Raw genomic sequence first — 23,413 nt, 5'->3', positions numbered from 1 at the left:
ATGCTGCCAGATTCATGAATTGTTGAATAAAGCCAATAAGATCTTTAAAATCTACTCAGTTGAAGTTTGTGTTTTAAAAGAGCCATAGTTCCAACGTCATTTCAATTTTCAAAACTTTTGCAATGTAGTTTAGATCTGTCCTAAGTTTGTGCCACTCAGGGGCCAGTCTGAAATCTGGGTAGTCTACCTAGTTTAGTTCTGGAAGTCATTGGAATACTGTTTAGAGTCAGATCCATGCATGGAGCCTACCAGTTCATGTGGAACTTTATGGGATCTATTTCTCAAGCTCTCTCTTCTCCACGATCTCTGTCACACTTACGAGTTTTCTAGACTACCCATTCCCTGTTCCTCCAGCTAGAAATCAGGGCCTTTTGGTCTGCCTGCTCTGCAGCACACATTCTGTGACTGGGTCTGCTCTGGGGCCAAGCGACAGGATGAAGAGATAAAAGATAATGAGAATTCCTCCCCCTGCCCCTCCCTTCCTCCCTCCATACACACTTTTCTTATGGCGACAGTTCTTTTGCTCAGAGAGCAGGATTCCCCTCAGAGTTTGGTGTGCTTTCCTAGCTGCCACTGCCACTGCTGCTGCCCTGAGTTCTAACTTAAGTATGAGGCTTGCCTGGGGATAGGGCAAAAGAAGAGAAAAGTCGGGGTTGGGGGGGAGGATTTCCCTTACTTTGTTCTAAAGGGGCCCTCCTTTCTACTCCTCAGACCAGGAAGATGGCTTCTCTTGGACTGTTTTCTTCCACGTCCAGTGCACAGGTCCAGGAGTCACGCTGCCTCTGAGACCAGGCCAGGAGATACAGGAACAAAAAACAAAACAGGAAGCTCACCGCCAGATTGTTAATACTTCAAGATCTGATTCCCTTTCCCAAACCACCTGCTACACTTTCATTTTCAGAATCCTCAGAGAGCTGCTCCATTCTGTCCAGGGTTTTTAGTTGCATTTGGGGGAAGGACAGATGATGCTTACTCTATCTTACTCAGAACTGGAACCCTAAGAAATTTATTTTTAAAAATATGTGCCCATTTGCAGAAAAAGGAAAACAAATATAGTCCACCTACAATACTATCTTCAGGCAATAACGAAGTCAGCATTTTAGTGTACTGGTATATTTCCTTCTATGCATTTTTTTTTTGTAGTTGGAGAAATATAATTTTGGATCTTCCTTTTGAAAATAATCTTTTTAATTTTCAGAATTGGTTGTGGTAAGACCAGGATTTCACATCCTAAGTGGAGGAGGTTGAGATCAAGGGCTCTTGGGAGGGTTCAAGTCCTTTTCCCAAAAAGTTCGCTTCATTCCTTCAGACTCAGGAGAGTAGCCCTTTACTCAAACAACATAGGAAAAGTAGGTCATGTTGGAGCTTTGACATAGTCCTGTAATAGGGGAAAATGAAGTGATCCTCACAGCCCAACATCCTGGCCTGGAGCAGGGATTCCAGGTCTCTGTGAGATTTTATGAACCTTTAACTTTCCCACTTTATTTTTTTTTTAAGCTTATTTATTTATTTTGAGAGAGACAGGGACTGTGAGAGTGGGGGAGGGGCAGAGAGAAAAGGAGAGAGAGAGAGAATCCCAAGCAGGCTCTACACTGCCAGCACAGAGCCTGATTCAGGGCTCAAACTCATTAACCTGTAAAATCATGACCTGAGCCAAAACCAAGAGTTAGACACTTAACAAACTGAGCCACCCAGGTGCCCCTAACTTTCCCACCTTAAAAGTCCAGAATTACTTTCTTTCTTTATGATGAATTAAAGAATTAATGTGGTTTAAGAAGTTTCTGTGAAATTCATAATACCCTGTCAGATAAATAGTGACATGATAGTGGCCCTGGTGATTTCCCTGAAGAACATGTGTTAAGATGGTGATCCTATTACAAACCCCAAGGACAGTTAGCTCTCGACCCTGAAGCACACAACCCTGCTTACCTATCTCTGGGATGTTACATCCAAATGCCCTAAGAATCCTTCAAACTCCACCTCTGGATTTAAGATCTATATCACGTAACAAGCTTGAAAGAGAATCAAAAGATGGATTTTCATCCTGCTTTGTGAGTTCAGGCAGACCCTGGAATTTTTCTGGAATTCTGCCCGCTCTGTAAAATGCGAGTGACAATGGCATCTATGGTGATTCTAAGAATGTGTCCCACAGACCTCCAATAACAGAAAGAAAAACTGACCAAGGGCAGGGTGAAATCCATCACCATGTTTATGCTGAGGCTTGATTTCCCTCAAACTCCTTCTAGCCAGTTCCTGAGTACAGCAGGGATGTACTCAGTAAGGCAGACCCAGTCCTAGGAGACGTGGAACTCTTCTGGTTGGCTTCTTTGGCTCAAGGACTCTGATGACCCTGCCGAACCTTAGACTGCAGCATGGTCAGGAACGTTTCTCCCCAACCATGCTCCCCTCTCTCCTCCACTCAGAGTCTGATTTAAATCATGATCTGACAACTCTCCCAGCCTCCCCAGCTTCCTTCCCATTTTCTCTCACAAACTTTTGCCCTCATAAAACCCTTGAACTTTTCATTCCACCTTGGTGTCTGCTTCTCAGAGGACCCAGAGTAATACACCATCCTACCCACCTCTCAGAGTTTCCAAGAGACACCCAAAAGCAGAAAGCTCTCAACACATGTAACAGCCTCTTGCCACAAATCTTTTTAGACTTCCCCTTGACAAAACATTTGTAATTCTTTCCCCCTGAGGACAAAAATGTTTTGTTGACTGAGCTGGGGGATACCTGGCTGGTAGCTTCTATGACAGACACTCCCTGTCAACCTGAGCCAGACCCTGCATACCTCTATAACTTCACACCCTGGCTCTGTTCTCAGAGCACAGTGGGGAGCAGGATATGGCAGAATCCAAAAACTTAGGAGGTGAAATCCTAGCCCTGCTGTTCATTCTTTGCATAAGATTTTTGCTATGGTCTGAATATTTGTGTCCGCACCCCCCACTCAATTCATATGTTGAAAGCTTAATGCCCAAGATGATGGTATTAGGAGGCAGGGTCTTTGGGAGGTGTTGGGGTCATGAGAGTGTACCCATCATAAATGAGATTAGTGCCCTTATAAAAGAGGCCCTAGAGAGCCAGCTAGCCCCATCTGCCTTGTAAGGATACAACAAAGTGACCCAGAAGAGGCCCCTCACTGACCATGCTGGCACCCAGGTCTCAGACCTCCAGTCTCCAAAACTGTAAGAAATTTCTGTTGTTTATTTCTTACAGTTTTGGAGCCTGTGGAATTTTGTTATAGCAGCCTGAACAGACTAAGATAATCATCTTGGTTCTTCCTCCTCTTTGGGCTTTAGTTTCCTCATATGTTTTTTTTTTGTTTTTTGTTTTTTTTTTAAATTGAGTTATCAGTTTATTTATTTATTTATTTTTTCAACGTTTATTTATTTTTGGGACAGAGAGAGACAGAGCATGAACGGGGGAGGGGCAGAGAGAGAGGGAGACACAGAATCGGAAACAGGCTCCAGGCTCCGAGCCATCAGCCCAGAGCCCGACGCGGGGCTCGAACTCACGGACCGCGAGATCGTGACCTGGCTGAAGTCGGACGCTTAACCGACTGCGCCACCCAGGCGCCCCTTTCCTCATATGTTTGACAAAGACTGAATTAGATCTGTGGTTTTCAAACAGGGTTCCTGGGAAATTTAGCAGCAATGCTTCAGGGGTAAGAGGTTTCCTGGTTCATCTAAGGCCACTCAGCTTTCATTTGCTATCCGACTTCAGCATAGTATGCAGGGACAAGTGTTCTTCCACCAAAGAAAGTTTATGTACAAAGAGAAATGGCCTAGTCCAGGCAGCAGGTGCTGCTGGGCCAGAATCTACCCAGTTGGGATGCTTGGCAGTGCTTAGAGAAGGAAGGAGGGTCACATGAGGGTTGTGGCTGTCAGGAGCAGGCAGTAGGAGGTCTAGATACTGGAAGGTTCCATCAGGCACCGGGAGCAGATCTGGCCTCATATAACTGGAAGAAATCAGAGGGAGGGGGCTTGGAGATATCAGAGCATCCAGGGCTTCAAATAGACCAAGGAGTCTGCAAGTGGGGAGCAGAGAAAGCAGCCTCCAGCCCTCATTGAGCAAACATTTGCCAAGTGACCATGGTGGGCAGGATCATATAGTATTTTATCAGGGAGGATGCGGAGATATGGTTGACAAGATCCACCTGGAGCAGGAGGCTCCCAGACTAATTCCCCATGGCCCCAAGCTGTGTCCTCCTCAATCACTCACTCAGCCAACATTCAGTAATGTGGTAGCCAGCCTGAGATGACCTCAAAGATCCTCTACTCTTGGCATTCATGCCCTAATGGTAGTCAAGGTAGGAGGGCCCATACTGAATGGAGTTGACCTAAGCTAGCAGAGAAATAACAGTATTAGAATTAAATAATAAATGAAGATATTAGAGAAATGAGTGTGACTTTTGAGATTGAGTCAAGAAGGCCATTGTGGCTTTTTGCGCTCTTTATCACTCACTCTGATGGAAACCAACTACCATGTCATGAGGACACTCAAGATGCCTTGTGGAGAGGCCCATGTGGCAAGGAACTGAGGCCTCCTGCAGCCATGTGAATGACCCATCTTGGAAGTGGACCCTCCAGCCCCAGCCAAACTTGCATATGACCACAGCCCTGGCCGATATCCAGAATTATTCCACTAAGCCACTCCCAAATACCTGATGCACAGAAACTGTGAAATAATTCATATGTGCTGCTTTAAGCCATAATGTCTACAGATAATTTGTTACCCCAAACCTATACAATTTATGGTACTCTGTGCTGTGCCCAAAACACTGTTCCCATTGTCATCTGAACCACTACAATACCTCTTCCCTGGTCTTTCTACCTCCTGTCAATTTCCCCTCCACATAGGATCCAGACTGTACTAAAGGGCCATTATCAGGAAATGCTTATTGAACATCATGGCTCTTGCCTGCTCAAAACCTCTCATGGCTCTCCATCACATTTTGTGTTATTTCCAGGACGTACTGGCAACTGAGCAGGAGCAGTGAGATGGTGAAGTTTCTGGCGTCCCAGAGCTGATTCTGGAGCAGAGCAGGGAGCGAGAAGAGTCCTTGTTTGCACTGGCCCCCTGGAATGACAATCCAAGGGCCCCCTGGGGAGGCCGGGAGGGGCCTCCTGGCAGCTGGGGCTAAGACAAGGCAGCAGCTTTGTTCTGAATCCACAATGGCAGGATGCCCAGCACAGACCCAGCTTCCCTGGCTTCCTCCAAAGCAGGGCAAGGGGGCGGGAGCTAGGGCATCCACCCCGCTGTGCTCCAAAAGCACTCTCTGGGGGCTCTCAGTGTGCAGTGGAAGGCTGGGTGGGAGGGGGATGGCTAGTGTGAAAAGCCTTGGGAAGGAACTGTGAAGTGTCTGTGTGAGTTAGTCTGCTAACATTTCTTAAGGCCTATTAAGTTTCAGGCACTATTGCTAAGCACTTCCTACACATTAGCCCACTTCAGCCTCCTGGAGCTAGACAGGGTTGGGTTCTACTGCTGTCCCCACTTAACACACAGAGGCACAGGCGAAGGCCTTTTTCCCGGGTCACACAGCTTAGACTCACCAGGGCTGGGGTTTGAACCCAAGTCTGACCCCTAGTATTCTCTTCCACCTACTCTATCCATGCCAGGTATTGGTACTGGGGAGACAGTCATGAGCAGGACAGCTGTCTTGGCCCTCCCAGAGCCCCTCCTGGTGGAGAAGAGAGGTGATAAACTAGTTCTAAGAGTGGGATGTGCTCTACGCCCCGCCTGAAGTACAGGGAGCTGGGCTGACCTTTAGCTGTGGCTCTCAACTCAGCTTGGCATGGGGCAGGGCAGCGGTGCGGTTAGGAAAGAGTTTCCCAAGGAAGGGGACATCTGTTCTCCTGGGTACAGACATTGAGGCGTGGAGAGGCAGAGTGACTTGCCCGGGGCAATCATCTAGTAAGAAGCAGAGCCTAGAGGGGCAGGGGCCCTTGGTGGGAATCACCCCCCACTAAGCCTTTCTTACCAGTTATTCTAGCAATCCTCACTGCCCACTCCTAATGAAATGACTCTGTGATGCCAAGAGAGACCAAAACAGATCACACTGTGAGAAAGGGTTTTCTGATCGGGGGGGGGGGGGGGGGGGGTGTGCTTTAAACATGACCTTGAGGGAATCTCCTCAGTGCAGGATGGTCCTGAGTCTGGTGACAAGCCAGCCCCCCGCCAAGCACAGCTCCAATTCCCCCCTGCCCTATCCCCACAACCACCAAGGGCTGGCTTTGATCTGCCGGGTTTGGGGATGGGGGTGGGATAGGCTCACTCTAAAGCCAAGTATTCCATGGGGACCCAGGAGCCAGGGCAAGGGTGCTACAGGGAGGATCTTGCTATGGCTGTGGGCTCCCTTGAATGGGGGAAGGGTCCTGGGTACCAGTGAGGTTCTGCCGAACCAAAGATATCTAATCTGTCCTCTCTGGCCAAGCCTCAGAGCGGAGGCTGGAAATGCCCAGGCTGCACAGGGACAGGGCTGGGCCAGTGGCATCTCTGAGTCACAGGCAGGGTGGGTAGTGAGTGACTCAGCCTGGGCCCACTTCCCCTCCACAAGGCCAGCCGGGTGGAGGCCAGGGCCAGGAAACCCTGTGCCTGTCCTTCCCAGGCCAGGTGCCTGAAGGAAGTCAGAGAGGATGGAAGGTAGAGCCCAAGGAGAGGAGAAGTGAGACAGGAGCCTGGTGAGGCCACAGGGATCAGACCCCGGGGATCTTATGGTCTGGGGCAGGAAGTTCTGACTTTGTCCCAGAAGCAGTATGGAGCCCCAGAAGGTGTGTGTTTTAGAAAGATCCCTCTGGGGCTACGTGTAAGGTGGAGTGGAGGGGCTAGAGCAGAGCAGGGAGGAAGCTACTGCCACCATCCAGAATATGAGCAATGGTGGCCTGGCCAGTGGAGGGACTTTAGAGAAGGGGGCTAGGTTGGGGACCCAGACAGGCTATGACAGGTAAGGAAGGATGTCCCCGTTTCAGGGTGGGTGGTGGTCGCCAGCAGGCCCAGAGCTCTCCCTGTATTTCCTTGGCTGTAACCCTGAGCAATGACACAGGTATACAAGCAAAAATAGTTTATTTAAGGATGGAAGACCCAAAATTGGGGGGCCCAGGGGTGAGGCTACAGCAGCTGCCTGGAATTGGCATAGATGACCCCAATCCCCAGGGGATCCCAGCAACAAAGAAGCCCTTCCCTGGGCCCCCTAGCTGCCTCCCCCACTTCCTGGAGGAAGGATTGTGCAATCGCCAAGAATCATCATCGTCGTCATCAGAACGTGGTGAGGTTTTCCAAATTTTTGGAGTAGTAGTTGATGCTAATCATAATAATCAGTCCGACAAGCACAGTGACTGTGCCAGGTCTGGACCCACCATCCAGTGGTGAGTGAGGTCTGTGATGAGAGGCAGGCAGGGACAGGAGGTGGGTGTCTGGGAATCCCCATGCCAGCTTCCAAGGTGGCCTTTCCAGAAGGCCCCTCTCTCTCCCATGGCCCCAGTAGCTGCCTGCTCTCCACTTTTCCCATGGCCACTGGCCGAGGTTGGATTCAGGCCGGGGCTGTTCCAGGAGCCCACATATTCCCCTAGATGTCATAGACCCTTGCCAGTCTGGTCCCTCCGCCAGAGGCCACGGCGGGCAGCCCAGGAGGCCACGAACTCGCAATTGTGGTAAAGGAACATTCCTGAAAGGGTGAGTGCAATGCCCACATAGCTGAGGGCGCTGAGGCGGCTGCCAAACAGGAGCCGGGACAGGATGAGGTTGCCCACGACAGTGAGGTTGCCCAGGACATGGACGGTGAGGGCAGAGGTGAGAGCCAGCAGGGAGAAGCTGGCCAAGTTGTAGAGCACGGACAGGAGGCAGCTGATCAGGATGCAGGCCCAGAGGTGGGAGTTGGTGGGAGCGGGCGGCGGTGCCACACCAGCCTCCAGCACCAGGGCCGCGCCCGCCAGCAGGCAGAAGCTGGGCAGCGAGGTGGCGTACAGCAGGGTCACCGCGTCCAGCCTCTCCTCCTGCAGCAGGGCACCTGCAACCAGGACAGCAGCCATCAGCAACCGGAGGCAGACAACCCCCACTTGGCTAATCCGGCATGGCCTCCGGGGCCCATCACTCTGGAAGCCTGCCTCAATCCCTCGGGCAGAATCAGTGGCTCCTGCTCCGTAACATGACGGACAAGAACCCAGTCACACCACCTGGGTTGTGACCTGTATCCACTCCTTACCAGCTGTGACCTCGTACTTAACCTCTGTATCACCTGCAAAGTTCAGTGATAACCACACCTAATACGCAGCATTGTTGTAATGATTAAAATAGATAACATTTATAAAGCCTTTGTAAGGTAAATGCTCAGTAAATGTAAAAAGATATGATCAATAAACATGAAGCGTGGCTCTAAAAAAAATCTTCAGGGGCTCCACAGGCCCTGGAGAAAAATATCCGAGGTTCTTAACCTGCTCAGAAGGTCCTGTGCCAAGGGACGCCGACCCACCTTTCTTGGCCTTAGTCCTTACCACACCCACTACCCCACACCGCAGCTCCCACCACCAAAGCAGGGACAGACCAGTAGAAGGTCCCAGCTCCGCCACTGACTAGCCAAAAAAAAAAAAAAAGAGTGTTACAATAATGAATTGTTTGAGTCAAATGGTGGGTTCATTCATTGCTTCATTCACTTATGACCCCTGGGATGACTAAGAACAACAAGAAAGTCATTGTTTGCACTTGGCTGTCACTCACTGTTTATAACTGATCACTAAGGCTTGTCAAGATGAATCCAGGCCTAAGAGGAAACCTTTTAGTTTTGCAGAGAAGGAGAGGATCCTACCAGCTTGCATACGTGTGATTGTCTGCCTGCATGTGTGTGTGTGTGTGTGTGTGTGTGCACATATGTGTTATTGCCCAGCTGGTTCACAAAGGAAGCAGTGCCCATCACCAAAGTCAGACACTGCTTCGGTGAAATGATAGTATTTGCACGGGCAATGATGTTTTGGGGCCTCCTCCAAGCTTTAGTGGAGAGAGATGAGTAATCGATGGAGGCCCCCCTCCCAGGGCTCTTGGAGCCTCTGTGCATTTTCTGACACACGCTTTCCAAAGAGCTACAAGGGGTGCTTACTCATAGGCTAGAAGAGGAAAACTGTATTTCTCTCTCTCGATTTCATTTTGATGTTTTGGCTTTGTTCTCTAGGCAACAGTTCCTCCAGCGTTTCTAGAAATGAACAGATAATTGAAATGTCTCCTGCTCATTCACTCCAAATTTAGCACCATTACAAGCAGTGTGTGGCTTGTACGTTTAAGGTCCAATCGTTGGAAGGTGTTTAGGGTTTCAGGTGAACTTCACCTCTGTGAGGCAGCCAGGGAGGAAAGTCCTAACCTCCCCCCACCATCCCCAGCCCCTTGTGCCTATTCTACATCCCACCCAGCCCTCTGCCTCCCTTCCCTGCAGCCAGGGGAAAAGCCAATGATCCTCCACCACAGGCCACTCACCCCACCCAAGCCCCCCCAAATGCCAGCCTCTCATCCTGCCTCCTTAATGACCTCTCCCCTGTTAGCCCCACCAAACCCTCTATCTCAACCTCTCCTTCTCTAAAGGCATTTTTGTTTCAGCATCTGAACACACCCAGGCTTCTGCCACATTCAGACAAACATGTCCTCTAGACCCTCTGTTCCACTGCCTGGTGGCTTATCCCATTTTTGTTCCTTCACTTGCTGTGTGACATCACACAAGCCACTCTGTGTCTCGTCTCCTCATGTGTGCCTGGGGAAGGTGACAACAGCCCCCTCACTGGAGTGTGTGAGATGCTGAGCTTAGGGACTGGTGCCCAGCAGCAACTGCTCACTATGACAGCTGTCATGATCCCCCACACAGCTCCTGCTGGCTGACACCTGTGCCCTGGCAAGGTCTGCTTCCCACTCCCAGAATGCCCTCCTGCATAGAGTTGGGCACAGTGGGGGCACATAGTGAGGGCTCAGCAAGTGTTCACTACTACTATGATCTTATTTTTATCATCATTGCATGCCTCCTCCCCCAGGTAGCCTCCCCTGGTCTCCCCAGGAGGAAGAAACCGCCCCTGACCACACCTGTGCCCACCTTGGCTCTAGAACTTTTCTCTTGCCATAGTAATCTCTGTTTCTGAGTGCATCTCCCCACCAGCCGGAGAGCTCAGGCAGGGATCAGGTCAGGTTGCTCTCTGATGCAGGTGGGTACAGCTAAAAGCAAGTTCAGCAAGCTGCCCCCCCACTTTCCAGTCTTTTTGTGAGTGTAGACCCCCTGGGCCTGCAACTGGCCCAGGTCGGAAGGAAGCTACTGGCCCTGCCTGTGGCTGCCTGGATGCTCCTCTTCCTGGACTTTCATGCCTACTGCCATGGAGTCTGCTCTCAGGAAAGGAGCTGATATCTGTCATTTACACTCTAGTCTGAATCTGGAACCCCTGGAAGTCCAAAACCCAACTCATTGTCCTCTTGTCCTCTTGTCCAAAACCCAACTCATTTCCTGGCTCCAGTCTGTTTCTCCCCATCCCACCTCTGTTGGTGAGGCCTCCAGCCTCCCAAGCGCCCTCCTTAACACTCTAGGCCATGTAGCCTAACCAGCCTGCCAATTATTCTGTCAGAGCCATTAATAACACCACCACCTAAGGAGTACTTGCCCTGTTCCAGGCCTCAGGCCAGGTGTTGGGGACAAGGAGATGCCCAAAACCAGTCCATGCCCACTCAGAGCTCCTGTCTGGGGGGACACAGACAGGTAACCAAGTGGCTACAATACAGGACATTCAGAGTTGTGATAGGGGAAGTAGAAGGTGCTGTGGGAGCCTGGAGGAAGCACCCAAACAAGCCACCTCGAGGGCCAGGCAGTTGACACTTGAGAGAGAAGGCTGGCAGCAGCCAAGAAGCAGCCCAATGCCAGGCACCTGCTGTTCCGTGCCCGTGTTCCTGTGGCCTGGGCGAGAAGCACTGGCCTCAGCAGGCATGGCATGGGCCTGGAAGCTGGGGCCTTCCCAGGTAAGGTGGGGGGTCAAGAGGTCAGGTTTCCCATTGCGACTCCTGCCCAGAGCTCAGGCCCGAGCTTAGTCACCAGCTCTCATGTAACTGGGAGGGCAAAAATAGAACTGAGCTTTGGCCATGCCTCAGGGCCCAGTATGGGGACAAGGCCTCTGAGTGCTGGCTCTGAAGATGCCAGGGCAGGGGCTGAGCTCTACCTTCAACTTTCTCTTCCCTTCAGGCTGCCCCAAACCCCAGCCTAGCACCCTTGGAGCCCCCTCTTCCTTCTCCCAGGCTTGGGTCACAGATCTCAGAGCTGGAAGGCAGAGAGAGCAAGAGACCCCTGGGACTCCCAACAACTCCAACCCTCCTCCACTGAACAGATAAGGAGACTGAGGCCCAGATAAGACCCAGATCTGCTGAAGGCTGACCAACAAGTATGAACAAGGGTGTGGCTAGAACCCAGGCCTCCTACCCCAAATGGGCACCTTGCCTTCCCCAGCCTCTCCCTTCAGTTGAGGAAGAGAGAGAGTGAGGACTGTGACTTGGATGCCCCTTGATAAGCCACAGGAAGGCATCCTCCACCATCAGACACAGTGATTTGGCAGGGTCTAGGCCTGGAGCCTCCACTTCACCTTCTCCCAGAGCCCCCTGGCTCCTTTCCTCAGAGGTGAAGTGACCCAGGGCACCTCTAGGTCTCAGTTCCATGGGCTATAAAACAGGGATGAAGGTGGTGGTTGCCATGACAATTCAAGGTCAACACCCAGCATGGGGCCTGTTACACTGCAGCTCCCACTAAATATCACCTCACCTCCCAGATCCCGGCTCAAGGTCTTGCCCTCTTTCTCTCTCCCAGGTCCCCACTATCAGATTCCCCTCTGGGTCCACAGCCTTATACCATATCACGTGGACAGCATGGAGTCTGACTGCCTGGGTTCAGATCTTGTCTCTGCTACTCACTGGCCACATGACCCAGGACAAGTCTCTCTACCTGTCAGTGGGAACAATATTGTGCCTTCCTTAATCAGGGCAGTATGGAGATCCAAAGAGATAAAGGGCTTGAAAAAACACGAGACACAGATCAACGGCAACTATTATTAAATATCGGTTGGGGTCTAGAGCCTAAGTTTGGGGCCTGGAATTCACTGAGCTGTTGGCCCTTTCTGAGTCTCAGTTTCTGCCTCTTCCAAAGTCATGAACCTCAGTTTCTTCATCTGGAAAATGGGATAACAGCCATGCCCCTCCCAGGATGACCCAGGCCACACAACCACCCCAGTCCCCACCTCCTCAACCACTCACTCTGCTGAATGGACTTGAGGCCACGGAGGCAGGTAGCAGCCAACAGGAAGCCACAGCCAGCAGGAGGTGTCCGGAGCTCACCAGCCAAGCTGCAGGCAGCCCCCAGGCAGAGTGGGCCCATGGCAGCAAATTGTAGCGGGTGGTGGCGACGTCCGAGCAGCAGTGCTGACAGGGCCAGCGTGATCAGTGGTGTAGTAGTGGTGGCCAGTTGTGCCAGGTCTAGGGGCACAGCGCTCAGGCCCACGTTGCCACAGGCCATCGAGGTGCCGAAGGTGAAGCTAAGCAGCAGCACTTGGCGGCGGGTGCGGCTGGGCATGGGGCGCTGTGCCCCCCAGCGGCATGCCAATGCTGCTGCCAGCATGTGCAGCGCTGAGAGCAGGAGGGGCCGCCCGAAGCCATGCACAGTGAAGATCCACTTGTTGAGGCTCGACATGCTGGCTCCTGCCAGCAGCCACACCAGCGCTGCCACTGCCACCCTGACCCGGCCAGGCCGACCAAGGGCCTGGGGAGTGTCGGGGGGCCACTCGGGGGACCCAGCCACCCGAGCACCACTGGCCACTGCCACTGCCTCCGCTGAGGTCATCCTGCCGTCATGGTGCTCCAGTGGGCAGCGACACATCCGTACCAGTGGGTCTGGGGCAGAAGGACAGCTCCCCAGTGACCAGCTCTGGGCCACCAGAGAGTCCCAGTCTAGGCCAGGCCTGATCCCAAGTTCCTCGGGTCCTGGGCCCAGTCTCAGACAGGTTAAGGCACTGCTTCTTGTGCCAGGCCTGTGCCAGCCAAGGTCCAGGAGCTATGCTGTATTCCTGGCTCGGGTAGGACAGAACCCAGGTCGTAGCTGCTGGGATGCCAGGCTCTCTGGTGCTCCAGCCTGGCCTAGTAAGCTGCAGGCACCTCTGCTCAGTCCTAGGTGAAGTCTCCACTCTTCTTCCCGCTTTTAAGCCCACTCCACAATTAGATGGAACCCTCGTTCCTTTTTCTCTTTGGTTCAGACCCCGCGACCTAATGCTTGTTCAGGCCGGGCCCAGGCCTGGCAGGGGCGATCCGGGCACACGCTCCCGGTGGTGCCCGGTGGTCGCGGCTCGCTCCCTCCGCCAGTGCGCCCAGGCCCTGCGGCTGGCTGACACACCGGCCCGCGCTCAGGCTGGTGCCAGGCGACGAGCTCTGCTCGGTTAGGCTGCGGCAAGGCCTGTATTTTAGCCCCGGCTCCGGCTCCAGCTCCTGGCGGCTCCGGCTCCCGGCGGCTCGGGCTGCGGCTGCGGCTCCGGCTCCGGCAGCACCTCCCGCCAGGCTTCAGCCCGAGCCGGCGCGGCGGGCGAGGCCCCGCGCTCTAGACCCCGCCTCCACCGCCGCCGCCCGCGCCCCACCCGGAAAGTTGGGGGGAGCCCCCCAGAACCGCCCCTGGCCAGGCACCGCCCCCGGAGCCGGGTGGGCGGTCTCGCTCCGCCCCCACGCCGCCTGCTCACAGCCCCTCCTCCATCCTCCAAGAAGTCCTCCCCTCAGCCGAGCCCTCCAGCTGGAGTGTTCAGGCTGCCTGTTCCTTACTCCTCCCACCAGTGCGGGATCAGACCCCTTCACACCTAGCGCCAAGGCAAGCCCCCATAGAGACCAACACGAGGCGGGGACAATAGGGTGCCTTTCTGAGGGATCTCAATAAAATCCCCCAGCCTCACAGGAGACTGCACCTTCAAGGACCCCCACCCAGGAACCCCCATTCCAGGACCAGTCTCGGGGCCACACGATCTCTGGCTACAGTTACTCCGTGGGACCTCGGCATCCAGATGAGTTGGACCACCGGGCCCCTTAGGCCCCTCCATAGCCCATCCCTACTCTCAGCACCTCCTCCCTCTCCCAGCCCAGGGCCGGCCCCTTCTAGGCAGGCGCAAGGAAACTGAATCACCAAGGCCACCGACATTTGTGGAAGCGGGGTGCCAGCCAGCATCTATCCCTAGCCAACAGACCCTGTCCCGTCCCCTGGGCACTCAGAGCTGACTCATAGCTGGACTTTCTGGGGTCCACCCTCTGCCCCCTAACAGGACAAAGAGCCCTGGGTGGGCTGGGAGCCAGAGCAGCAGCCACTAAGCCCTTGCCCCTGTTTCGGTCTCCGTTTTCCCATCTGAACAACGGATGCTCTCTGAGCTCAGAGTTGGGTAAACAACGCACCCCAGAACAGAACAAGCTGTTTCGGATTCCAGGCTCGACTCTGAGCTCTGAAGTGTGCGCCAAGAACCAAGGTGGAATGAATGTCTGGAGCAGGTAGGTGCCCACTGCCAACTGTGAGCCTCTTTCCTGACGTCCGGCTTCCTTTCCTGCGGAAGCTCCTGCGCACTGGAACACGGCTCAACCTTGGCCTGCTGTCTGACAAGCAAGTCCTGATGACCGCAGCCTGTTCTGAGGAACAAGATCTCAAAGGGGAACCACTTAGCTCGGTCCGCGGCGCCCCGCCGTGGTCAGACCGCGGGATGACAGCAAGCGTCCCCCAAGCCCCATCACAATCACGGGGCAAGGATTAGTACCGTGTCCTCCCCCGACGCTTGTCCCCAGCTTCACTGGAGGCCTGCTGAATCATACGGTTTCTAGTGGGCCCGGGAATCTGCATTTTTACACTTGCCTCTGGTGATTCTGATGCCTGCTGGAGCCTGCAAATAGCTGCTTAATAGCCCAAATTGTAGGGTAAGGGATTTCTAGGTCAAGGACTAAAATAAGGGAGTATTTGGACAGGGTTTCTCTAGGAAGGGTTGTGGGAGAGAAACTGAGCCAGCCAAGGGGGCAACCTCCCTCCTTCCATATTTCCTGAAGAAGAGGAATCAGTGCCGCCTAAGAGTTATATTCTTTTTGAGATTCTGTCAGTTTTCCAGTAAGTTTCCTTTAATTAAAAAAAAATAATAATAATGATTTTAAAGATAGTAAATACCCTGACCTTCTCAGAGCTGAGCTCCCAGGGAGTGGTAAACAGTGTTTACAACTCCTCCAAGACCGCCACAAAGCAGCTCACCTCCTACCTGCCCTGCCTGGTAAGGGATGGGCTATGAGTAATGAAGATTAGTCAAGATAAGGCCTGAGTGGGCCATGGCAGGATAGAGAGAGCTGCCCATGTTGTGGTGGGAGGCGAGGCAACAGCTGAGAGCACAGCCCAAAGCAGGGGTTGTGCAGCCTGAGTGCTGGTGGGGGCATTCAGATTAGTTTTGTCTGGGTCCAGAGCCCCAGTTTTTTAACCTGCCTTGACTTGTAGGCAGCAAGATTCTCTATAGAATATTTCCTTGTTAAAAAATGGGAGCAGGGGGCTCCTTCCATATCCCTGGGGTCCACCCAAAAGCCCAGAGCAGCCTCTCCTTGCCCACAGACTCCCAAATCCTTTAGATCCAAGTTCTGCCCGTGGGGGGCCCAGGGTACTATGGGAAGCAGGTAATTCAGGGAGGGACTCTGGGTGCCACCAGGGGCAGGAGAACCCATTTCTAGCAACTGTGCTACAGAGGCTGTGGGATAGACCTCTCCTCTGGTCACTGCATGTCCCTAGATAAATCACTGCTAGGACCTCAGTTTCCCATCTGTGATACGATTATGATAGGAGAAGACAGGATTCAGTAGGCAGAGAGGAAAAGATTAGGGCCTGAGGTCCCTGTGTGGGGAAAAACACCTATTTTGGAACAATGCTGGGAATGTCCAAGTTCCTCTTAAGAGTGTAACAGGCCCCAGCTACTCCACCTCAGGTTTCCCTTCTGGAATTTGACAAAAGACCTAAGTATGGCCATTGACCATCCCTCACCACCAATCAGGAATGGACAACCCAGCACCTAGAACTATCAAGCCAAAAAGGGTAGAACTTGGGAAGGAACAAGGGGGAAAGGAAGGGGGAGGGCTGACCAGAACCTTATAAAACAGGGACCCTTGCCTTATAGTCCTCGGGCGTTCACTTTTGAATGTCTCTTCTCTGTAAAGAGAGCTTTCCTATTCTTCTTCCTTTCTAATCTTATATTCTAATAAACTTTTGCCGGCTGTTCATTTTGTGTCCACCTCTTCATTCTTCAGAGCAGTGAGACAACGAATCCTGGGTATTGTGGTAAAAAATCCTGCAACATGATGAGCTGATAAGCATGAACATGCTATGTAAACCCAGGCACCATCGCATAGCTGTGAAAGAGGGGAAGTGGTTTGTCTGGAGGTCTACAGATCTAAGTTAAGGCTAAACACAAACCTGGTCCCCAATCCCCAGGGAGGGCCTCTGTTTATCTCTGTTTATCTCTTATGGTGGGGCCCTGCACCAGACATGATTGTGCTCTCACACACACCCCTTCTCAGGGGACCAGCAGATTGTGCCAGACTAGACCCCTAGCCCAGAATCCACAGGTGGGCTGGGCTGGGCAGACCCCTCTCCAGGCTATGGGACATGGGCTGAGAAAATGAGAGGGGGCTGGGAAATTGAACTGGAAAGTGACAAAGTCACTGCTGGGGCCACATTCAGAAGAAGCTGACTGAGGGGGAAGATACAGAGAGTAGGGAGCATTAGCAGAGCTAAAGGAATCTTGAGCCCCAACTTCTGTTTCTCTACCACCCTTGGCTGCCCCTGAGTTGGTGAGCTGGGCTTTTTCAGCAAATAGCCTTTGATTTGAGCAGGACTGAGTAGTCCCTGCTCCTCAGAGCCAAACACATCCTTGACTACAATAATCCCTTTGGAAGGGGTAGATCACACCTAGTACATATGCCCTTGAAAGCCCGTGCAGGGGGCTCTCCCTAGCCTGGCCTGAGACCTGCCACTGCCAGCTGGTGAGGAGGCAGCAGGGTGGTACAGTGGCAAGTGCCCGAGGGCTGGCATCAATGGCTCTGACACCTCCAGGCTATGTGACCTAAGGCAAGCCTCAGGCCTCTCTGAGTCTCCACCCTTCTTTGTCAGGATTGTAAAACCAAGGAGCACAGAGCAGGTTCTGAAGCCTCTGAGAAGTGCTCCTGATGGTGACTAAGGTGGGGCAAGGGAAAAAGCACTCTGGGGTTCTGGGCACACACATTTCACCTTCAAAGCAGGCTGCATATCTTCATTTGGCTTCCTGGTACTTTGACGTTTGTTTCAATATAAGAATTTTTATTTATTTATTTATTTATTTATTTATTTTTTTATTTTTTTAACGTTTTATTTATTTTTGAGACAGAGAGAGACAGAGCATGAACGGGGGAGGGGCAGAGAGAGAGGGAGACACAGAATCTGAAGCAGGCTCCAGGCTCTGAGCCATCAGCCCAGAGCCCGACGCGGGGCTCGAACTCACGGACTGCGAGATCGTGACCTGAGCTGAAGTCAGACGCTTAACCAACTGAGCCACCCAGGCGTCCCTCAATATAAGAATTTTTAAATCGCCTACTTCCCCTTCCAATCCAGATGCTAAATATTTGAAACTGGAGCCCTAGGAAGAGGCATATATGTAATATGCAGGTTTGATAACTTTGTAGTGCTGTAGCTCAGAAAGCCCCTCTGAGACAAGCCCCCTTCCTAACCTCGGTGAGGTGGGGCATGTGGGGTGCCTCCTTGGCCTGAACCCCACTTCCTGAGGTTCCCGAGGTCAGCTCGGGGTTCAGGGCCCTCCCACTAACAGGCAAGGTTCTGGGGCCTGGCTGCTGGGGCCTGGGGTGGTACCCTGACTGTGTGTTGGGCAAAGCAGAAGCGAGAGCCCAAGCTCTAGGGTCCTGGGCCTCAGGTTGCCTTTGGGTTCTGCCATATGGTCATAACAACCATGGGAACCCCCAACTTTCAGTGTTTGAGTGGAAGAGCCAGGAGGCCACCCCAGGCCAGGTCTGTCTCCTAAGGCACGTCCCCTGCCTGACATTGTGGGTGAGTCACATGTCCTCTTTGAGTACCAATTTCCTTAACTGTAAGGCAGAGATGGAAACAAAAATATCCACAACCTCAGAGTCATGCAAGAAAGTGTCTAGCAAGTACATGCTCCCTAAACAGCAATCACCTTTGCTACGGCCTGCATCACTCCCCCAGCACCCAGGAGAAGGCTCACCCACCTTCCTTTGCTCCCCTGCAGGTACCTCTTCCTTCTGTGTTCCAGCCCCCGGCACTCACTCACCAACTTGAGGCATCAGGACGCTGGGGCAGGTGCACAAACACTTTAATCATTTCATAGGCAGGGTTTGATCGTCTCTGTGGAGCCCCCACCAGCTACTATGCCACAGCAAGCACTGGGGCCACCACCATGAAGGTGGAGTTGAGAGCTGGGATCAGGGCTGTAGCCCCTGGGCCATAGAGGTCTCCTTGCAGGGCTTCAATCCCAGAGGGGCAGTCCTCATAGCACCAGTAGCCGGTGACTTCTCCTCCTTGTGTTGAGGAGTCGGAGATGCTTTATACCCTACAGACCATGCATGGCCTTCAAAGGATGCCTGTGTGGCCAGACTGGGCCAGACTGGAGCAGACAGCCCTCCCAGGGAAAGCGCTTGGTTAACTGATCCAGGGTGGATGATAGCTTAGGACCTTCACAAGGGTGGTAGCTGGAATGATCCAGGGGACCCTATCCAAGTGCACATGAGGTAGCAGCAGGGTTAGGCTGTTACAGCGATGTCTGGAGGGAAGGCGGAAGCCCAGGGAGTGGGCAAGGCTGCTGGGGTGAGTGAGCGCAGAAGCTACCAGGTAGCCAGCCTCAGCTCAATGGTTTCTCCGTCCTTGGGGGTGTATTCAGCAATACCTGCAGAAACAGATTGAGCAGGGGGGTTAACAGGGAAGAGAATCCTATCCCCAACCTCTTCTTATGGACAAGCACCCTGAGGCCAGGGTCTATAAGATCCACTCAGGGCTTGGTGGTGGGAAAGTGGGAACTATGCAGAGCCAGTCTGGAAACTGAAATTAGCTGTAACCTCGGGTCCCTAAGGCCCACAGGCTTATTTTAAGGTGGGGGAGCCCCCCCAGGGGGGTATACAGGACAGCATTCTGGATAACTAACACAGGGTGAAAGGAGCCAGAGACCCCTTGACAACACCTGGTGGGCAGGGTCACTGTCTTCATAGTCCCCTGTGGGGCCAATGGGAAGAGGGACTTGCTCAGTGTGGTCTGAAGGAAGAACCAAGACTGTGAGTGAAGTCTTCTTCAGGGCCAGCCTCTCATCACTAGAGACAAACCAGGCTCCAGCATGATACCTGGGTTCAAGCCCCAGCTCTTCACTCATCAGCGGTATGACTTTGAGCAAGTTATTTAACCTCTGTGAGTGCTAGTTTTCCCATCTCTGAAATGGGGACAATAATGGTATCAACAACCAGGTATTCCTTTTTCCCCATGAGAGGGGGTTCACGCTGGACTGGAGGGCTAGGGGGTGAGAGATAGAGGACACATGTCCCACATCTGCCTCATGATTGAGTTGTCCCAGGCTACCCTCCCTGCGCCACCCCCTTCCTTCCCCACAGCCCAGCCTCAGTAATTAGAGGCCAGATCTGGGGTCTCCATATGCCACGTCTTTGTTTTATTACTCAATCTTCTCAGAAGCCAGGCAGAGAAAGAGAATGCTTTTTCTTGGACTCCTTCAGAAAGTCCCACATTCTGGAAAGCACTTAGCTCAATTCCTGGCACATGACAGGTGCCCAACAGAAGCTCCAGGTAGCAAGAGCAGGGACAGATGACCCTTAAGAGTCTGCCTGGTGACTGGGGGCTGATGCACAAGGATGCTCATGACAGCTTGAGGTGTAAGAGTTAAAACTGGAGACACCCCAAATATCTAGCAGAAATCAAGAAGCTGCAGCCTATCCATCTCACTCCATGCCCCACCGCAGCACCCAGTGCCAGGGCAGGCCCTGACTGGCCTAAACCAGGTGTGTGGCAATCCTTGCTCTCCAGCCAATGGTGAGTGCAGAACCTGAACCAGCTCCTAGCAACAGGGATGGGTCCAGGAATGTGCCTGTGTCCCAATTCCACCTTTGTCTGCTGGGGGCAAACAAAGTTCTAAAAGGGAGCAGCTCTGGGAAGACATAAGAAGGGTGTGGAAGCCAACAGAGAAAGGAGTATGGAATCACAGGGGAGCAGGGCTGGAGACCAGGTTACACCAGCCCGGAAGTCCTCAGTCCAAGACACTCTGGACTTGGGTCACAACAACCCAATGGATGTCATACAGTGGAAGCTAGTTTGCATCGTGTTTCCTGTTACTTGCAGCTCAAAGCATCCTCGTGAGTGATATATTCTACGTGGCTATTACAAAGGAAGGGGGAAATCTACATACAGCAACACAGAAAGATGTCTACAATACATTAAGAATGAAAAAAGGGGCGCCTGGGTGGCTCTGTTGGTAGAGCATGTGATTCTTGATCTCAGGGTCATGAGTTCGAGTCCCACACTGAGCACAGAGCTTACTTTAAAATAAACAAACAAATAAAATGTTTAAAAAAAAGAACAAAAATTAAAAAAAATAAGTTGCAAAACAATATACAGGGCTCTGCCATGCAGTATGCTAGCACTAGCCACATGCAGCTATACAGTGTTTGAAATCTTAGCACAGAAAAAGCATGCAAAATGTCACTAATAATTTTGGAATGATAATATTTTGGATATATTTGGTTAAATAAGATACATTATTAATATTAGTGTCACCAACTAGAAAATTTAGAATTACACATGTGCCTTGCATTTTACTTCTGTTGGACAGTATTGCTACAGAGCATGGCTCCATTTTTATGAAAAAATAAACTTATGTATTTAAAAAATTAGGTAGAAAAAATACACCAACAGTTAAAAACAAGAAATAAAAAGCAAAAACAAAAACAAAAAAAAAGAAAAAAGAAAGGAAAAGAAAATATATCAATAGTTAAAAGAAGTTATTTCCGGGTAGCAAATTATAGGTGATTTTACTTTCTTCTTTTTTGCCTGATTTCCTAGAGTTGCCACAGTAACTTACATAAAAATTCTTAAGCATTCAGTTAAATAACATACAAGCAACCTTGAGCATCAGTGATTATCTGAGGCTGAGGCCCAGAAAGATTCAGAGGAAAGCTGAGGTGTGCTGGCCTCACTGCAACAAGGCTGGATGGGGGAAATGTCCAGAGGTAGCTGGCCACCAGACCTACCCTGTAGCAGTGGGGTGTCAGGGGCTCGGAGGAGCTGCCAGAACTCACGTTCCCCGGCTTCTTTTCCCATCACAGAGGTCAGGAAGGGGCCTGACAAGGTGTTCTGCGTTCCATACCTACCAAAGGGACAAACAGAGGGAGAAGTGACTTTTGCTCCCACTGACCCAACAGCAGGAGCAGAACTGCCCCCACCAAGAAAGTCCTGGCCTCTCCCTTAGGGCCAGAGTCCTTCCCAGGCCATAGGCCTCACCTCCATGCCTCCTCTGCAGCCCCCTGACACTGCCCACCCAGGGGACTTCACCCCCTCTGCATTGACCAGGACCATGGCCTACAGGAAGGGACACCTATTATATTAACAACTCAGCAGCTGCCCCTTCTCTGGGAGCTGATATTGCAGGGGTGACGGTCAGAAGATGCCAGCCCCATATATAAGATGCCAATGCCCAATGAGAGAGGGTGAAGCCAGCATGCAGATAAAAGCAGGAACATGTGAGATGGAGACACCTGGTGGTGGCATTGGGTCTCTGGTTCTGGAAATTTTATGACTCAGTGGCACTCCCCTCTTCTTGTGGCAAGATTGCTCAGTCTTCTCTCTGATTCTACACACCCCATGCTCCCCGTTACCAGAGAGAGTTGGAGTTAGATTTCTGACCTTTGCAACCAAGAGACTCCTTATTCACACCACCCCCACCCTGAGCTCCTGGTCTCCAGCTCTGTGTTTCTCCAGACCATGTGGATGCTGCTGCCAAAGGGATCCTCTTAAATCCATAGGCCATGTTCTTCCTCTCCCCAAAAGGCTTATCAACGTTTCTGTCTTAGAGAGGGAGGGTTTTTACAGTTTTAAGAAACAGAAAACCACTCATGGTGACTTAGTCAAAGGGAAAGTGTTATTTGAGGGGGTGTCATGGAGCAGTCCCCATTGCCCTGTCATTCCCTAACTCTATGGGTCCGTGTGGCTGCTTGGAGCACGTCTCTTTGTTTCTCTCTCTCTCCTCTCTTTCTCTCAGGAATCTCTCTGCAGTCCAGCTTTCCCTGCCATGCATTCATGTGCCGTCAGACATGGCCTTCCTGCCTGGCCTCTGCACCCAGTTCAGACACCTACTTCCACTAACAGAATTGCTTCTCTGATTAATATCCCTGATGTCTTCTCAGAGGCTTTGGAATTCTGAATTAAAACGTTAAGTTCTTTTATTTATTTATTTATTTATTTTTCATTTTGATGACATTTTACAGACAGGAAGGCCAGCAGGTTCTGGGTAATCTCAATGCCTGCTGGACTGTGGCCTGTCAAAGGTGCTCGGTGTGTGTGGCCGTCTGGGACTGTGTTGGCTCCCAGCAGTATTGCTGTATGAGCTGCAGGCTACCAGGAAGAGAACTGAGGTGGGCTTAGTAGGTAACTCATCACAGGGAGTAGACCAAGCCCATCTGATAATAAAAATTCTTATTCTTATGAAAGCTAACATGTATTGAGCTTACTAAGTGTGGGACCCTGCATATGTAATAAGCATGTTCCATGTCTTCTTTGTGCACTAATTCCTGGACTCTTTGCATGGGCCCCGTGAGGGTACAGCTGTTGTCTTCAATGGCTTATTGGAAATAACGGGTTCTGGGCCTGTAGCTGGGGAGTGGTGGAGCTGGGATTCCAGTGTGGGTGCTCTGCCTCCAGAGCATGTTTTCATAGCTACAGAACAGCGCTGGCCCATGGCTGTCTGTTTCCACTACAGCGTGAGCTATCAGGGTTAGAGAAGGTGGAAGCAGAGCCTGGGCCGGCACCTCTCTTGAGGGAGCCTTCTCTTCCATCCTCGTCCCATCCAAGTTCTGTTTCAGGGATGTGGGGTCAGGAGGGGGTGAGGGCTGGGAGGTGGGGGTCTCACATGAATCCTCTGAGCTTCTGGGCCTTCTTAAGGACATCTTCCAAGGAGGACCCAGCAGGGACAGAGATGGAGTTTATGTATGGTGGCGAGACACTGGGGACCTTCAGCACGACACGGATGACCTCTTGAGGCGGTGAAGGGGTCTCCACAACTGGTTCCAACATGACTATGTCAGGGAGAGAGGAAGGGGCAGCTGGTGTGAGGGCAAGGAGCCAGGTGTTGGTGTTCCTTTCTTCCCTCGAAGACACTGTGGC

At 52.0% G+C, this 23,413-nt stretch overlaps 2 protein-coding genes across 4 annotated transcripts in view; both read right to left on the bottom strand.

The window, feature by feature from the left end:
• Positions 1-7,048: 7,048 nt before the first annotated feature.
• On the bottom strand, positions 7,049-13,539 carry SLC35E4 (solute carrier family 35 member E4). The gene is made up of 2 exons (XM_030336980.1): positions 12,253-13,539; positions 7,049-8,008 (listed from the first exon to the last, which is right to left on the bottom strand). The coding sequence occupies exons 1-2, from the start codon at positions 12,869-12,871 to the stop codon at positions 7,575-7,577; spliced, it is 1,053 nt and encodes a 350-aa protein (XP_030192840.1). The 5' UTR covers positions 12,872-13,539; the 3' UTR covers positions 7,049-7,574.
• Positions 13,540-18,339: 4,800 nt separating this feature from the next.
• The window catches only part of TCN2 (transcobalamin 2), a 41,206-nt gene continuing 36,132 nt past the window's right edge, over positions 18,340-23,413 (bottom strand). For all 3 annotated transcript variants that reach the window (XM_030336267.1, XM_030336265.1, XM_030336268.1), the window contains 3 exons: positions 23,160-23,325; positions 21,286-21,401; positions 18,340-18,926 (listed from right to left, as the gene is read on the bottom strand). In XM_030336267.1, the coding sequence (XP_030192127.1) occupies positions 18,865-18,926; positions 21,286-21,401; positions 23,160-23,325 (344 nt within the window). In that variant the 3' untranslated portion in view covers positions 18,340-18,864. The remainder of the gene's footprint in view (positions 18,927-21,285; positions 21,402-23,159; positions 23,326-23,413) is intronic.

The sequence above is a fragment of the Lynx canadensis genome, chromosome D3 (assembly GCF_007474595.2).
Source record: "Lynx canadensis isolate LIC74 chromosome D3, mLynCan4.pri.v2, whole genome shotgun sequence".
NCBI classification, from domain to species: Eukaryota; Metazoa; Chordata; class Mammalia; order Carnivora; family Felidae; genus Lynx; species Lynx canadensis.
This window is presented reverse-complemented; position numbering and strand designations above follow the sequence as displayed.